At 47.6% G+C, this 17,025-nt stretch overlaps 1 protein-coding gene across 10 annotated transcripts in view; it reads right to left on the bottom strand.

The window, feature by feature from the left end:
- ARHGEF9 (Cdc42 guanine nucleotide exchange factor 9) overlaps nt 1-17,025 on the bottom strand; it is a 173,633-nt gene that overhangs the window by 95,964 nt on the left and 60,644 nt on the right. For 2 of the 10 annotated variants that reach the window (XM_015860491.2, XM_015860495.2), the window contains exon 1: nt 1,848-2,944. The exons of 4 other annotated variants lie outside the window; for them this stretch is intronic. Coding sequence is in view for 3 of the 6 variants with exons in the window: in XM_015860492.2 (XP_015715978.1) it covers nt 14,484-14,513 (30 nt within the window). In the remaining 3 variants the exon portion in view is untranslated. Of the gene's footprint in view, nt 1-1,836; nt 2,945-14,473; nt 14,693-17,025 lie in introns of those variants that run through there. 4 more of the 10 variants (XM_015860497.2, XM_015860492.2, XM_015860493.2 and 1 more) reach the window with 4 other exon arrangements.

Genomic DNA, 17,025 nt, shown 5'->3' with positions numbered 1-17,025 from the left:
ATGATATTTCCAAGAGGTTCTGCAACCTGTAAAACTAATGGCATCGCATAGCTAACAGGAAAATGAAGCTGATTGGAGCTGTTTAATGACCCAAACCATGTTCAACATCCAAATGACTTTTCCTAGGGATGGTCACTCACTCTGTTGGGGAGTGAAGCTGATCCCTCTCCCCCAGGTAGCTCCCAGGGTGAGGATGCAGAGCCAGCAGGCACCAAGCAACCGTGCTGTGCCACTGGGTTTGGAATCGCTGGCCATTACACAGGGCTGCTGCCATCACGCTCCTCTGTCAGCTCAGCCAGCCAAATGTTACCACCCCGAGACCAGGGCATTTTTTTTTCCCCACTCTTATTTACATCTAAAGGCAGTTTCAGAGCTGCACACCTACAGCATTTCACTCAATGTCCGACCGTGCCACCAGCCAAAAACAACTCTGCTCCCAACTCAGCCTCTCTCTGCACAAAACTCACAGCACCACTTGTATGGGAATGGCTGGGAGCCCCCATCTGTAAACCCCATCTGTGCCTTTATTAATCAATTACTTCATTATTATTTTTTCCCCCCTGGATCACTAGAGGACATCAGGTAAACAATACAGCTGGAGGGTTAATTATCAAAGCAAAATAATTCCACTGAAGGTTATCAAGAGATCGAAACATTTGCAAACTGTGATTTCTTAAGTTCTGGAGCAATTCTGATTTTGGAAAGGGGAAAATAGATTTAAAGCTCAGCTGGATTCCTAACAGAACAGTACTGAAATACAGAGACGTATTTCCAAGAGGAGAACACATTGCTTTTTGCAGCCACCCCCCTTCATATCCTCACTGACTTGATGCAACTGGAGCCCGCAGCTGCTTGCAGGCTGTAAACATTGCAATTTGGGACCAGACATCTCCCAGCAGACAGACCTCCCGCTGGTGGACACCTATTCAGCAAGCCCATAATACGCAGCTCCGCACTTCATTTGCAAGAAAATCAATGTAAATAAAGTCACACGAAACAGCCCATCTCAAAATCTCATAATCCTTACGGTGGGCAAACATTTTCCCTACGTATATTGCCTAAAAACCATCAATATAAATACACAGACATTAAAGAAAGCTAAATAAGATTGCAAGAGAAACCAAAGCCAACCCATCCCCTCCGTGTCTGTTGCTTTAGCAAAGGAAAACAAAGCATGCATCCCTGGATATCTTTGAGTCCTCCTTCTCAATCTGCAAGATATAAAGCACATACAGACAGAAAAAGCCCAGCAGGTTACATTCAGTCTCTCTCACATCTCTTTAAGAAAGGCACCAGGCTAAATCGGTGTGGACATGGAATTTGGAGGCTTTTGGGTTGAATATTGAGAAATCAAGTCAGATCATCAAGGCAACACAGATAAATAAAGAAATCTGGGTTTTTCTCCCTCTTTTGTGGCTGAATGTTATTTTAGCAAAGATTTAATCCTTTAATAGGATTTCTTGTCCCCCCTCATCCCCCTTAAAAATGTCCGGAGCTCAATCCAATTGCAGGCAGCACCTCTCACCTGGCAGCTACATGGTTACTCTCACAGACATTCACATTAACTGCTTGCTGGAAATTTCGAACAAAACATCTCGTTATTAACTCGAGTCAGTATTTTAAAGGAAGCACAATAACACAACCCGTGCTGATTACAGACAGATATTTTCACTCTGCTTAACTACATACGTACAGCTCTATCTCTCTAGCACAGAACGACACAGGAATGGATGATCGCTATTATTTATCACATTTAAAACCCAGGCAAAAGCAGCTACACTTACAGGCATACTTAAAGACAAGACATGACAAAAGATTTAGGGAGAGATAATATACCAACGTCATACATATCACAGCGAGGCCATGTTGAAGCTCAACGCGTTCCCCCCTCAGTAAGAATCTCTCTTTCTGTCTCTCTCTCTCTCCTTTCTCTCTCTCTCCCGCTCTTGCTCTCTTGTTGAATTGCTAGTGGTAGTAGTAGCCCCCAACAGCTCAGGAGAAAAAATCCATTTAACGAGTGCCCAGGAAGAACATGAGTATGACATTCACAAGCAATAGCACCACAATCACTGCAAAAACGACCACCGTTTGAACATCCAAGGTCATGGTGCAATGCAGAACACTGTAGTGTTCGAGATGTGGGGCTGGCAGATTTGGAGAAGTCAACCTCTGCTCTGTAAGACTGTCCATACATCCACCATGCTAGAATAAAGGAGAAAACTGTTCCCGGTTTGCTTTGCTCGGAACCGTTTGTGGTCTGCTTTCAGTTTATCCCCCTAGCTGCTGTCTCTAGCTCATTCTGGAGCCTGCTAAGTGAAGCATCATCACAACCGGGGAGCACTAGAGACGCAAAATCCTTCCTTTAGGAAAGCAAGCGAGCGCTGTCTGCAAGCTTCTCTCTCTCTTCCCCCCTCTCTCTCCCGGTCTCTCTCTCGCTGGCTGGCTTGCTTTTTAATTCGTCAAGCCAGTGCAGATAAGAAGCCTGTGTGAGTGTGACAGCTCTGCAAGCTGCTGTGGCTGCATCTCGGTGCGAGGCGGACCCTTGCGCATACAAATCAGCGCCGGTGACCAGGCAGCGAAGGGATCCTGGCTGTCAGTCAAACGCAAAAGGAAGCGCTGGCTCCATAAATACGCGCATCTTCCGCCCGCCGCGGCAACGAGCGCCGTGCCGGCACGTCTGTCTCTCCACCCGTCCGTCCGTCCGTCCGGCGCTTGGGGAAGCAGAGAGGCGGTGGGATGGCAGCGCTGGGCTCCACGAAGGCGGCTCCGGGCTCTCTGCGCAGCGCAAATGCCGTTCCCCACCGCTCCGTGCTTCGGGGGAAGAGAGGGAAGAGCAGCGCAGACAGGCAGCGCTGCCGAGAGCAGCCCGGCTATGGGAGCGGGAGGGGAACGGGGGTGTCCAAGCAGCCGCAATAACAACGCGGCAGCCCCTCAGGACGTGGGGAATCACGGAGAGCCTTGGAGATGGGAATGGAGAGAATCACGTTTGAGCTCTGGACAATCCTGTCATACACACATTGTTTATGTGCTGTTTTCTCCACGCTAAACGCTATAGTTGCATTATACAGATAGAGCTGGAGCTGTGTATAAAGAGAAGCAGAGTGCGTGTGTGTGTGTGGGGGGGGGGGATCTTTATTCCTCCTACAGCAGCCAGATATGCCAATTCCTACATCAGCGTTTATGGCCCAGATGCCAGTTGTTATCCCAGAACTCAGATCCCAGACCCAACAGTCACCTCAGAGCAGCATCACACGTGCGTACACAAGGAGAAGTGCTCAGCTGGAAAAAGCAAATGATTTTACAGGCAAAGACAAATATAGAAACGTTGCCAATGCATATGCATTACACGCTGAGCTGCGCGGAGGCCGAGCGGCAGAGCGTTCCAGGAAAGCTGCTCTGCACAGCACACCCAGGGCGTGCAGGCAGGCGCCAGGCCAAGGCACACCGAGTGAGCCCTCAGTTCGTGCTCCAGCAGCACGAGTGGAGGAGGACTTGGATGTTATGAACCTGAGCAGTCATTGCCTGGAGTTGGTGTATCGCAGTGCCATGCAGCACCCTTGGGTTAAACAGGGGGTTTCATCTCTTCCCTCCCTTTCTTTTTGTGAGACTTGAAAGCCAAAGGCTGTCCCACAGAGACCGAAGCATCCTGCTGTGTTCTAATAGAGCATCTCTCATTCATGAAAATGGTTAAAGAAGATTTTTCACTCACATATTTACAAGCAGCAGTTTTAGAACCAGCCCAGGCAAGCAACTGCCCCATCAGCAAGTGCTGGGCTGGACCCAGGTGAGGGATGTGCTGCAGCCCCGAGCTCCAACATGCATTTCCTAGTACATCTGCATTGTTAGGAGTTTGCCTAATGCAATTTTAGACTAATTGGAACAGCAGCCATATTGCAGATGTGGTGCATTTGTTGTAGCCACAATCCCTTCCCAAACCAACACTGGCTGTTTTTCAAAGCACAAGTCTGAATTCCCATGAACACAGGAAACCCCATCCCCTGCCTCACCCTGTGCCATTTACATCTGCTCAACCCCAAGAAGAGAGAGCAGCTGGTGGGGCTTCCAGACAGAGCCCTCTGTGCCTCTGCATGCAGCACGGAGGCAAGGAGGCAAAAAATGGGGCAAGTAAAAGCAGCTGGGGCCTAGGAACCATCCAGAAAAACAGTGCAGCAGCCACCACACATGCTCAATAGCTACTTCCGTAACCAAAAAAGAGGATTTCATGAGGAGCGATGTGCCCGCTAGGTCTCAGGCAGTCATTCCGCAAGCGCTGAGCCACTCACAGCAGAGGGGAGGGCAAACAGAGGCTGCGAGGCCAGCCCCTGCCTGCAGCCCAGCCAGCCGCAAGCAGGAGGGTCCCCTCCATCCCTCGCCCCGCGGTCGCCCATCCATCACCCATCCATCACCGCAGTGCAGCGACCACGGAGCTCCGCTGGGTACTGCCCAAAATGTGCAGGGATGCGTCGGGTACCACACAGTATGCGGTGTAAGTGTAGGGCTCTTGGGAAAACTGGGTATGTAGCAGCAACCAAGGTTGATCAGCACAAATAGATGTACTGCATACGGGCTCCCCGTTTAAATTATTCACAGTATTCCCAGTAGGTACTTGCTGCCTTATGTAATATCCCATGCCTTCTGCGTGCACTAAATGTTAATTTTAATAGGGAAATGGATGATACTTTCTCTTGGAAGCCTTACTGAAAATAACACCTACACATCAGGGGTTTATATAAAACCACCCCAAAGTTTAACTTCATATAATGATTTCTGGAAAGTTTGGTCTAATCTTCTGTATAGAATTAAACTGAGGAACAAGACGACAAGACATGTAGCAGTTATATAAAACACTGCCTTCCCTCACAGCACAGCACATGTCCTGACAGCAGAGCAGCTCTTGGGAGCACAATTTGTAATGCAAGACCAGTGATGGCTTCTTCTGTATAAGAAAGCAGTTCTGAACTTCAGAAGCCCCTAGCAGGCATATCCAGAAGGAAGGAACCAGGGCTTCCACTAATACATCACACATACAGGGATGTGCATATAAATCTGTATATGCACATAGACAGTGTATTCTGGGCTCCCTTATAGCAGCCAAACCAGAAGGGCCATCCTCATAGCGTTAATTACAGTAACAGTAATTTTGAGGTATGCCTCTGAAGCAGGTGATGCCAAATCTTCATCCCTTATGTGCGTAATACTTGACTCAGCCATGTGACCATGACTCCCTCCAATGGATGTCTCCAGCAATTAGCACAACCCACTGTCAGCTAACCAAATGCAGCTGTAAATCAGGAGCAAGGATTTAATACCTGAATGCTTTAAGGTCCTATTATATTCACCACCCACTGACAGGTACACCATCTCCACATGAGCTGGCAGGATGGTCTAGGGGTGGGCAGAAGGAGCACAGGGTTTCAGCTTCAGATCCTGCTCTGCCATAGATCCCCTGTGCAGATTAACAGCCTACACTGCAGTCTTGGATGTGCAGAGACACCTGTGCTTTGCTAACGCATCAGCTCCATCTTCCACTAATTGCACAAACAGAGCACTTACACCCACAGCCCCAGCACAAATACAGTGAATTACACTGATGCAGCTGTAGGGAGGCAGTGGAGCTGAGAACCCCAGTTCTGCCAGGCAAGAACATGGTCAGCAGTCACCCAAAGGAGATGATCCTTTCAGAGAACCCAGAAAGTGTCAGGCAGATCCCAGAGTAGGAATGTCTGGAAAACAGCTGTCAGTGATCTCAGAATGTGAGCAGCTTCAGGTGTCCCTTCATGTTCATTTTTGTGAACAGATACTATCTCAGACCTACATGGCACAATGAAAGAAGTTTAAACCCAGCACTTGCATTACTAATACTGCCTGTGAAGAGGAACAAGCAGTAGTGGGACCTAGGGATGAGTGGGCAGGAGAGGTGCAGCTGTTCCTCTGCTCTTCAGCCTCATCTGCTGGCACTTACCAGCTGCTGCCTACTGCATCCAGCACTGAGGTGGGGCCCAAGCCCCCAGCTCTATTAGAGATTATAAGAGGACCGCTAGATCTAGTCAGGAATTAAGCTTAGAGTTTCAAAGATTAAAGGCTCCTCTTCACCATCCTTCAGTCCGAGGGGATGAGAGGGCTACACTAAAGGGAAGCTAAATCAAGAGACCCCATCTTTTTTGTATTTTTTATGGACTGACCTCGTTGGAAATCGTCAAGCACTTAAAGTTCCTTACCCAAAGTGAGCTGCACACAAAATGGATGAATAACTGTGAAGTCAGGGCATGGGTTTTGGTAGTCAAATTTACCTTTTTCTACCCACTCATAGCTCCTTGCCTTTCCACTCCCATCTTACAAATGCCAGGGTTCCCCACTGTCCACATGAACTTGGGACTTCCAGTAACTTTCTCTACTTTCTTTTGCCATTCTTCCTCTTCCTTGCTTTACACATCTCTCTTAAAAGTTTTCACTTCACCTTGTCCTCTGATCCAGTCCTCCCTCCCTCAGCAGCCTGTGTCCTCAACCAGAGAGAAACAACAAAGCAAAGCAGCAGGTGACAGTGACAAGCTCAACCTCCTCCAGCATCTTCCCTGCTAACTGCATAACATGCTTTAGCAAGACTAGCAAATGATTCATGTACAGAACCAATATAAAATACAATTACAGAAAGACAAAGGAGAAGGGAGGAGAGGTGGGCAAGGATGAGTTCATGATCCCAAAAGCTGCAGGGCATAAAATAGACTTCAGAAGAATTTCTGAAGTGGAGAAGGCTGAGATGAGAGCCCACAAAGCGCAGAGAAAGGAGAGAAGGCAGGTAGAGAACATGACAGAGCACAACCCATAAAGCTTAATCCTGTGAGCAATGGGCAGAAGTGACATGTCAGATACCAACCAAGGTTGGTTTGGATCACATCTGGAGACACAATGAAGAGCAGATTGTCCTCTTTGTTAAAGAATTAAAGCACTTGTATCATGTTGGGAGAGAAAGATGGAGCCAAAGCCACGTATATCACTGTAGTCTTGTAAGGGGCCCACATGTGCACATAGACAACTGCAAGGCTCTACCCCAGTGCTGATATCATCAGGTTTCAGAGCTTTTGTAATGCCATGCAAATCAAAGCTCAGATGGCACTGGGAGAGAGCCTGTCAGGGAAGTTGATCCCAATGGGCTTGTCTGGATTCCAGTGAGAAAGAGAAAACTATTTTTAAGATTATTTGAAGTTAAAGCATTAAGAAAGACTGAAATCTCATGCCTCTGGCAATCATATGGCAAGTGCTTTCGCTTCTACATACATCTGCTCCATATCCCAGCCTGTACTCTACAAGCATCTTCAGACTCACCATTTTAGGAAAAGAAAAAAAGAAAAAGGAAAAAGAAAACCTTTAAATCCAACAGAAATCACGCAAGGTAATATCAGTTACCCTGGTCACAGAAATAGACTTCAGGGACTGAGAAAGCTCAGTTTAGAAGATGACCTGTCACATTCAGACATTCGCTTTAACCTTATGTAAGCTCTCTTTTGTCTGAGAAACTGACCCAGAAAAATGCATACACATTTACTGCTACAGTTTACATCTCGGGCTTATGGGTTTGCAGTTGAGCTCTGAAATGAGACTAACAGGACCAAACTACAGAAAAACCCAGGACAAGCTCCCTCCACTACTTCCCTCCTTCCACTGCTCCCTGCACTCACTTCAGTCTTAACACTCTCATTTCTGACGTTAAATTGCAGAGGTCTTCACATCAACACATCCCTGGACAAAGCAGTAAGTGGAAAAAAAAGCCATCACCCACTAACAACAACTACCCTAATTCCAGGGTCAGCATCCTCACTGTAGTCCCTGAGAACACAGAAGAAATCTCTTGCCCATGAAAATCAAAAGGTGTATTTCAGCTTTGATGCAACACAGGAAGATCCTTTGAAACCCAACACACGTGTCCCATGCAGCTACAAAGCAACTCTAACAGAGTATTCTCACCTGCTCAAGTCTGTGGAGATCCAGCAATTAGCAGTGCAAGAGACACTGGGCAGCATGGAAACAGCGTGATCCATGAAGCACATACCAAACAGCCACATCAGAAACTACACAGAGGATGGGGTAGAAAAGTTTTCAGTTCTGCTTTGTGCCTTTATTGACTAGCCTTAAGATCCATTAAAAGAATGGCTTTAACAAGGACTCTCCCCGTTCTCTACCAATCATACCATAATCATAATCATCATAGTGTTACTTATGGGCATGGCCATGGCCATGTCAGACCCTGCCCCATTGCACCATAAGGAATACAAGGCTCATGAACTTGAGAGTCCTGACACAATACACTGCTTAGGACTTACTGCTCAGCTTTTTACTGCTGCAAGTCATCCAGAAGGTACATATTAGGAAAGTAGAGCCTGGTCCCATGACTTTCTGAGCATCACAATCTGAGCATCAATGCTCTGGCAGCTGGGAGCAGAAGCCATGGCCCTGCTTCGTGCACGAAGGATGGGGACAGAAAGAAGTCACACTTCCAGCTCCTCATCTCCATTCTGCAACACTGTCAGCTTTAGCTGCCTCGGATAGCTCCTTGTCAAGATATTGAGAAAAGAAAAAAACACATCTGATTAAGAGGCTGACCCATGGGTCTCATGTTCTTCACACAAATTAACCTCGAGCTTTAAAGGTATTGCATATGAAACATTTTCGCCCCCTCACTCTGCCTCCCAGACAGAAAAGAGAGGGAACAGCTTTACTGAATCTGGCACTCATGTGATGAAGAAAACAACAGAGAACAGCCAAATGAAGGCAGAATTCCAGCTGGGGATCAGTAGACGTATGAATAGAATATAAAACGCTCATTTTTATCTGCTGTAATATTAGCATTAAATTTAAAAAGTTTACAGCTTTTTTCTTTTTTGATTTTTAATTTTTCTAAGTCAGATGGATGAATGGCAATGGGCTTTCAATCCCTCTTCCAGCCCAGCTCAGCAGGATTGCTTGCAGTGAGGCCACGCAGGCTGCAGCCCTGTGGTGCTGCACAAAGCCCTCCAGGAGCAACCAGCCCTGCCTGGCTGCCCACTGCTCCTGACAAGGCATGACTGCAGTGAGCCAAAGGGATGCTCGCTGGGCAGGATCACACAGACAAACCCGCCTGCACAGAGGACATGGGGTTAGCACAACAGTCACACAAAGGAACCTGGCATTGCCTTGGCTTCTTCAACAAGCACAAATTTCACTCCTGATTCACAGTGCCAACATTGAGGTGTAACAGGAAAGCAATGAGGTTCCCTGTGCTGCTCTAACCTGGTGTTTCAGGGGTTTTGAGTGCTTAAGTCTACAATCTGAAAATAATTTCAGAGAAGGTGCAGTTTAAATTGTTGGAAGGACATGACTTTGGGTTCAACCCAAGGAATCCCCCAGCATAGCAGATATGGGAGAAAGAAAGTGAGATCCCATCTGAACAGATTTGCATGCAAAAACAATGCTCTGGGTGCAGTAAGAGCTAACTGGCACTGCAGAGTAACAACCGGACTTCTCATCCACTTACTGGAACAGCCATCAGGGACTTTGCAGCCTGAAACTGGCTCCTGGATACGGCACTCCTGCAGTTCTCTAACAACTCCTTCCCACATTACATAATAGGAAGAGTTATTTATTTTTTGATAAGATGCCTTTTCATAACAATAGAAACTATTGGAGACTGAGATAACTTGATGAATTTTTCCTATTATCTAAGAGCTTAGTCACTGAGGGAATTAGTCATGTTCAAAATAACAGCCAGGCTCAAAGAGATTCAGAGCAACCGTTCTGGAGCAGAAGCAGCTAATGTCATAAATACATTAAGATGTTAGCTTGAAGCATTGCAGAGATTTTTCAAGACTTTTAAAAAGAAAAAAAAAAAAAAAAGGAAAACTCTGTTGTATATAAGAAAATCAGGTTCTCAGCAGTTGAAAACCCACCGTAGCTTACAAAGCCTGCTGTGCTCAAACACTGCAGTCCACAGGAGGGACAGATGGACACGGTGCCCACATGGCGTGTGTGGCTTTGCAGCCAGTGCATCCTGTTCGGTGCTCTATGAAATACTGCTTCATATTTCCGTGGCACTTCTGAGCAATGGCCACACAGCATTTTCCAGGCATCCCCGATGAATCACCGAGGTACCTCAGGAGGCAGAGAAGTTGGCATCACACCCAACATCCAGCAGGTAGCAAGTGGGGCACAGAGCCAGGGTGTGCACATGGGATCAGGCCTCTTCCCCGCCTTGGGACTGACACAAAGGCCAGCATGCACAGGGTGTTCTACAAATGGTTTTATTTAGTGAAGCATCCACTCTGTTCTAACTAGGATGTCCATTGTGCGCTCTTAGGGTAGTGCTAGTGGAAGGCTACAATTGGAAGATTAAAGAAGCCGCAAACTGGAAGAGAAATGGAAAACAGAAACTGTGTAGGTGAGAAAAGATCACCCAGAGAGATGCATTTGCTAGTACTGACTTAAGCCTTCGGGAACTAAATGACAGTGCAGCACATTCAAACTTCTACAGTGCATGCAGAGCACTTTCAACCCAAATATCAGCGTTCAGTGACAACAGATCCCAGAAGGAATAGAAAAGGGCCTTCCTTGCTTAGGCTTCAAAGCACCAACCTCTGCAACACCCAGCCTGCCTGGTGGGCCATGCGGTTTCCCTGGATGCACCTTTGCAAAGTGCATAACAGCTACAGGCTATTTGTCCACTGTTCCCTCCCATCTCTGTGGGATCACAGGGTGTCTCTGCAGTCCTGTGCTTCCTGAATGCCTGCAGACCATAAGACCCCTTTTCCATCTTACTCCTGCCTGCCTTCCACAGCTGCCGTTATTTATCCTAGGCTTAGACTGCTTTCTCCTCCTTTTTTCCTGACTTTATACTGAGCTTTCCAGGATTAAGCAGAAAGACTCTTTGCTCTACATAAAATATCCCTTGATCTGCAGGCTGACAAGCAGAGAAGAACTGGTGAGGAGAAACAAGAAAGTTTCCTGGCTTCTGGACTGTCCCATTCACAAACATCTTCACAGCTTCCAGTATTTGGCACTTTAATGCACAGAATTCTTTCCCAACGTATTCCAAGTTGTGGGGATTTACAATAGCTTACATTTTGTTTATGACAGTGATGTAAAATATCAACAACAGATGGGCTTTGAATGTTTGAATGACAACACAGTGTATAAATACAGCTGTAAAAAAAACAAAAGACCCTCTACCTATTGAAGCTGATGGCTGCACTCACCTTGGCTTTCCCGGGCACATCATTTATGTATAGATTTAGGCCCCATGTGAAGAAATAAGGATGAAGAAGCAAGTTCATATTTCTTTTTAAAAATACATACAAAGGCTTGGGGAAAAAACTGCCCTTTTCACATAAAAATCCAATCCAGAAAAGACTTATGGCGTGACTTAAAGCAACTCATTTGATTACCACACCGAATCAATACCCTGTGTGAAGAAGGCCCAACCAGAAAGAGAATCGTTGTACCAATAACACTGATCGGATATGGAGATTTATTCTCCTCACTACCAATGACAATTAGTTTCATCTTTCAGGGTTAAAAACAGATACTAGCGGAGTTCAGCAACTTAGTACCAATGAAGCATGTAAAATACCCTCATGGGACGCTAGCATAATTGGCAAAAGATTAATTGTTTAAAAAATGGAAAGCAGCACATGCAAAGAAGAAGAAAACAGCTCCAACAGAGCAACATTATGGAATAATAGCTAGGTTTCAGGCTCATTTAGAAGTAAAGAACCACCTGCCATGAGAACAAAAGGTACTATCACTTATAAAATATAGTGACATGCTTCTTAAAGATGACTAACTCTGAAAGGAGCAGGTCTGATTCTTTAACCCCATCCAGCAATGAGAACGACAAAAAACAGCGCTTCAATAAATCCAGTGCAGAGCAGAACTTCTGATAAATCAGTCTAAAATCTACCTTAAAACCAATGAACCTGAGCAGAACAAACTCCAGGGGTGCTATCCAAAAGACATTTCTATTGGTGCTCTTTAATAGATACACATAAAATAATAAAGGGGAAAAAAAGACAGTCCAGAAAACAACGGGAGGCTCGATGCTCATGGAAATTGGCCCAGTGTTGCTCTCGATGGAAGGGCAAGGTCTTCCTCCAGATGGCAGGCAGCCTAGTGTGCAAACGGACCAGCCAGCCGTTGCCTAGGAGTAACTGCCGTAAACCACATTCCATTTCTATGGCCCATTTTAGCCACTAGACTGAGATGATAATAACCACGCTGACTCGGTGAATGCAGCTACTTCTAGTGTGGAGTAACTCCTTTGTTTAGCAGAGCGCACCAATATGATGCAACAAAAAAAATTACAGATCTGAGTAACTTAGCACTGAGAAGATCGAGTAAAATCTCAATTTGATGAACTATATCTGCATTGGCATCCAGCTGGGACATCTGGACCAACAATCCTTGCCTTGCAAAAAGAGGGCAGAATTTGTACGTAATAGCACAGCCGCGGGAGCACTCCCAGCAGCCCAGATGGGCTCTTTGCCCGTCACAGCCCTCAGACCACAGTAACCCATGCACCAGGCTCCTCACCACAAGCCATTGCAGTGATGCCTGCCAGATTAATCTTATCAGGCTTGATTCTCTTTTTCTGTTTTGTGATCATTTTTTACCTTATTCTCAGTTGAAAGTCTGCAGAGATACACAAAGAATCTTCAAATACTGCTGAGATGGTTAAACTTGTGCTGAAAACACAGACATCACAACCGTTCCTTTTATTCCTTTGCTATTAGATTGAGCGATATTGGGAAACACCTAGGTAGATTCTGCTTCAAAATCAATCACAAGCATTTTACTTCCCTCGCATATATATATTTAATACATATATATATATATGTGGTAGGCTATTTAGCAACCACTATAATTTCTGTCTAAGAGAAGACAAAGATTACTTTAATTGGAACAAAATAACAAAGACATTCTCATTGCCAACAGCAAGAAAGGGAGCTGGAAAGATAAGAGGGCAAGGAAGTGTCAAGCCTTGCACTGCGTCAATTAGAAACAGTTTGCCCAGCACCACCACGTCCCCCCCGTTCCACTGGAGCTCAGCAGTCACCCAGGAGGAGACGGAAAGGGATGAAAGATCCCCATCCCGCTTTCTTTCCATCACCACTTTTATTTCAGCATGGTAATCTCTGCAAATGTAAATCAGCGAGCGGGTGAGAGGCGATTTGTGTTGCTTAGACACCAGAGAAGAGGAGAAAAGTGCTACGCTAGCATGCATGTGGGGAAGTGCAGAGAGAAAGTGGCAGCACGGAACAAAAAGCCTGAATGCTTGGAGGGAGCAGCAAAGCCCCCGAACTATTGCTAGGTGGTAGACGAGCCTTAAATAGGACCCTAACTAAATCGCTGTCTGCTGCAGGCTGCTGTCAACACACCCACATTACACTCCCAGAGCTAGAGAGTCTTTGGGAAGCACAAACCATTAAGCTCCCGCTTGTGCAAGTACCTTGGTGGGGATGGAGGGCTGGCTGAGCCACACAGGGGCACAGACCACAGAGGTCTGTGGGCTGCCTCCACCACCGTGTCTGCTGCCAGTACATGTGCTGGGTGCCCCCGGCGTTGATGAAGCACATGAGGGGCTGAGCCGGGTGACGCCAGCCGCCCGCACGGCTGATGCCATGGCACAGCACACAGGGCACTGAGCACCCAGCAAAGGGCGAAACAATCCAAAAGCCCAGCAAACCCAGCCCAGTGTATGGAGGGGAAAGCAGAGGGAAATGCCATTGCAAAACTGGGCTGTATGAGCAGGGGGAGCTGGTGGGGAGGAGGAAGATCTCAATAACAATTGTATCTCTGCGCGGGGAAGTTTCTCAATGAGAAACGGAGACCCTTGCCAAGACGGAGGAATCTCCTCGCATTCCCTCCTGGCAGAGCCAGCCCCTCAGAGCTGCACTCGAGGCACAGCGAGGACATCTGCAAATCGGCAACAAATATATGTATGTAATAAACAAATCCACCGCTGCTTAAACCTCTTTCCTACAGCTGCTGCTCTCTCTGGAGCGCTGTGCAGCCCGAGGAAGCGGAGGCAGGGATGCTCCCGCTCGGCACACAGCCCGCCCCGCCGCAGCTCCCCATCCCCAGCAGGGCAGCCCTGATAGATCCCGGTGGCCGCCAGCAGCCCCCCTGCCCTTCTATCTCCCCAGCTAGCACAGCAGCACCTGCAGAGCCCTCTGTGCCCCCCCAGCCACCGCTCACATCCTGCCGAACCCACCCCCGGCCCCTGCCAAGCGCCTCTCCCCCCACCACGCCCCAGCGGGGGCACCCCCACCTCCCTTCCCTTCCATTCCTCCTTCTGCTCGGCACTTTGATAACGCAGGGTCCATAAAATGGCTACAGAGTGATCAATGGTTTCAAGGACAGAGAGTAAAGGAGGAGACGGGAGATAGGACAGAGGCTTATTTCCCTTTCAAAGTACTGCAATAAGAGGAAAAGAGAAAGACATAGCTACCTGAACTCACCATTCCTGTTCCATCCCTTAGCCACTGCATCTTGCTTCTGATGATGTCCTTATTATCAGGGAGGGGAAAAAAAATCCCTACTGCCTGGCGAGAGCTGACAGAGAAAAAAGAAGCCCCCCGCCCCCACCCTGAAGCTCTCAGTCAGGCATCCTCAGCCTGGCAATCCCGTGCCTGTCAGGAGCACGCTGCGAGCAGCCTCCTCGCTACCTGGGCTCCCCGTTCTTTACTTCAACCACAGACCGAGGGATTTGAGGGGAGGGGGCCGTCCTTCTCCTGCCTCTCAGTGCTTTGGGAACTCTGCGGGAGGGGAAGGAGGAGAGAGCAGGGAAGGGCACCTATGGGACTCCGGGAGGGTTCCCGCAGCCCTGCCTTACCCCGGGGCTCCCAGCTTGCAGACCTGGGGCTGGGGTTTAGTGGCACCCACAGGGCAGCAGCTCTCAGCCCACACTCCATGTGCAGGGTGAATCCCCTTCCCACTGAAGCACCTTGCAGCCTGGAGAAATGCTGCACCTGCCCACAGCTGTCCTCTCCTGGCACCTGTGCTCAGCTCCCCTTCAGTTTTAGTCCTCTTTGCTCTTTCCTGACTCTCTGAGCAGAGCCCCCTGCCCCATTAGCATCCCCAGTACAGTTGCGATTGGTGAGATCAGCTTGGCACTGGCTAGAAGAGGTGGCAGTAGCACATTAGACCAAATCCTCCCAACACTGCGGCCAGGACACACACATTAACATCATTCTCCCCATTTTGCTGGTATGCATGGAGATGGAAATGAGCTCGATGCTGTCATCACAGCCCTGTGCCCATCACCCCAAAAGGGTCCACCTATCACAAGGACTAACATGCATCTGAGTGCCATAAAAAAATGCCCCAGCAATATTCCCAATATCTCTCCAGCAGCTGAGGCAGGAGAGGGCAGACACAAACCATAGAGATAGTCTGGAGATGGCTGGCTTCCCAGTGCCAGGATACACACACACTGGGCACACTGGGTGTCACTGGATCCACACGCAACATACACTGCAAAACCTGTGAGAAGCTGCAGTTTCCTTTATTGCATTTGAAGAGGATTTAGGATTGTTTGAAGGCTTTTCTTCCACATCCTCCTGCATCAAGGGGAGAAGGGCATTTGAATCTCCTGTTCCTGACCTCTAGAGGAGTCAATGTTTTTCCTGCAGCTGAAGGTTGAGTCAGGGAACACCAGGCAGCTCCTCGTGACTACCGCTTGCTGCTAGTTCTGCGCCACACAGCGGGAGGTACGAGAGACCTGAGAGTAGGTGTCTTCATTTGTTTATTTAAATAAGCCAGAACACAAGCATCAGGTTGAGCAAAGGGATGCTGCCCAGCATCTCTGCATCACTTGGGCACCACACAGCCTGTTCCAGTTACATCAAGCCATATTCCATCATCTTTTATACAGACACTGACAGCCATCATTATTCCCAGAGATGGACAGCAAAAGAAAGAGTCAGGAGACAAACATTCAAATAAGCCCAAACTCCAGAATTGTGCCTAAGCTTCCTATGTGAATTTTCTGTCACTTAACATAAGTTATTTACACAAAGGAGGTCTTTGGTCTGAAAAACCCCATCTCTGAAACCCTCCTACATGGAACGTGGTGTCACAGCCTTGGTCCCTTCCCACTGGGGAGCCACCAGCTCCAAGCTGCCCAGCACAGCAATGCCCACATTACTGCACAGCCTGGTTTTCACACAGTTCAGGGGACATCTTCTACCTGTGGTGTCAGTCAGGTCCACTGCAGCTTCACCAGCTAATAGAAAAGCTGTAGGGGATTGGGAAGAGCTGGGACGGAAGAACTGACAGATGCCCTGTGTGTGTGGGCATCGCTTCCTTCCAAAATAAAAGCAATGATTGGGTTAAGTGTTTCTCCTACAAGGAAGCACTAAATGAGATGCAGTACTGTCGAGTACACACACACATAACACAAGAAAGACCTCCTGAACACAAGACCACTTAAAAACACACTGAATCGTACCAGTAACTGCACATACTTCAGTCAGAGATACACCCATCTTAACCCTGACAATGCAAACAGAGGGAGGTGTTGTCTGGCACATCCCATGTTGCTCTAATTGGTGAAGCGGATCTGGAGGAGGACAATTTTTGTTAAGGCTTGTTATGCACAAGCAGAAATTACACCAATTTCTTTTCTCCCACTGTCAGCTGTTGATTAGGCTCATCAATAAGACTAACATTCTACTGTTTCACTTCCTAACCCTTGTTTATTCTAAGCAAAGTTGAGAAGTAAATCAAAGGTTGCCAGGTTAAGTCTCAGTCCCTACAAAGGTGACAAAGGGAACAAGAAACAGAGCTCAGCCAAACCCCGAGTCAGCACCAACCTGCTCCCAAATCCAGCCCTGCCCAGATCAGCAGGGCTGCGATCCTCTCTGCCACACAAACATCTCACAAGAACACAGCTGCATTTTCTCCACCAAGAAAGCACACCTGTTGCCTTGTGCTCTACAAAACACACCCTGCAGACAAATAGCAGCAGGAGACCAAGCCCAGCACTTCTGCCAGAGCACA

This window comes from Coturnix japonica, chromosome 4 (genome assembly GCF_001577835.2).
Source record: "Coturnix japonica isolate 7356 chromosome 4, Coturnix japonica 2.1, whole genome shotgun sequence".
Taxonomy (NCBI): domain Eukaryota; kingdom Metazoa; phylum Chordata; class Aves; order Galliformes; family Phasianidae; genus Coturnix; species Coturnix japonica.
This window is presented reverse-complemented; position numbering and strand designations above follow the sequence as displayed.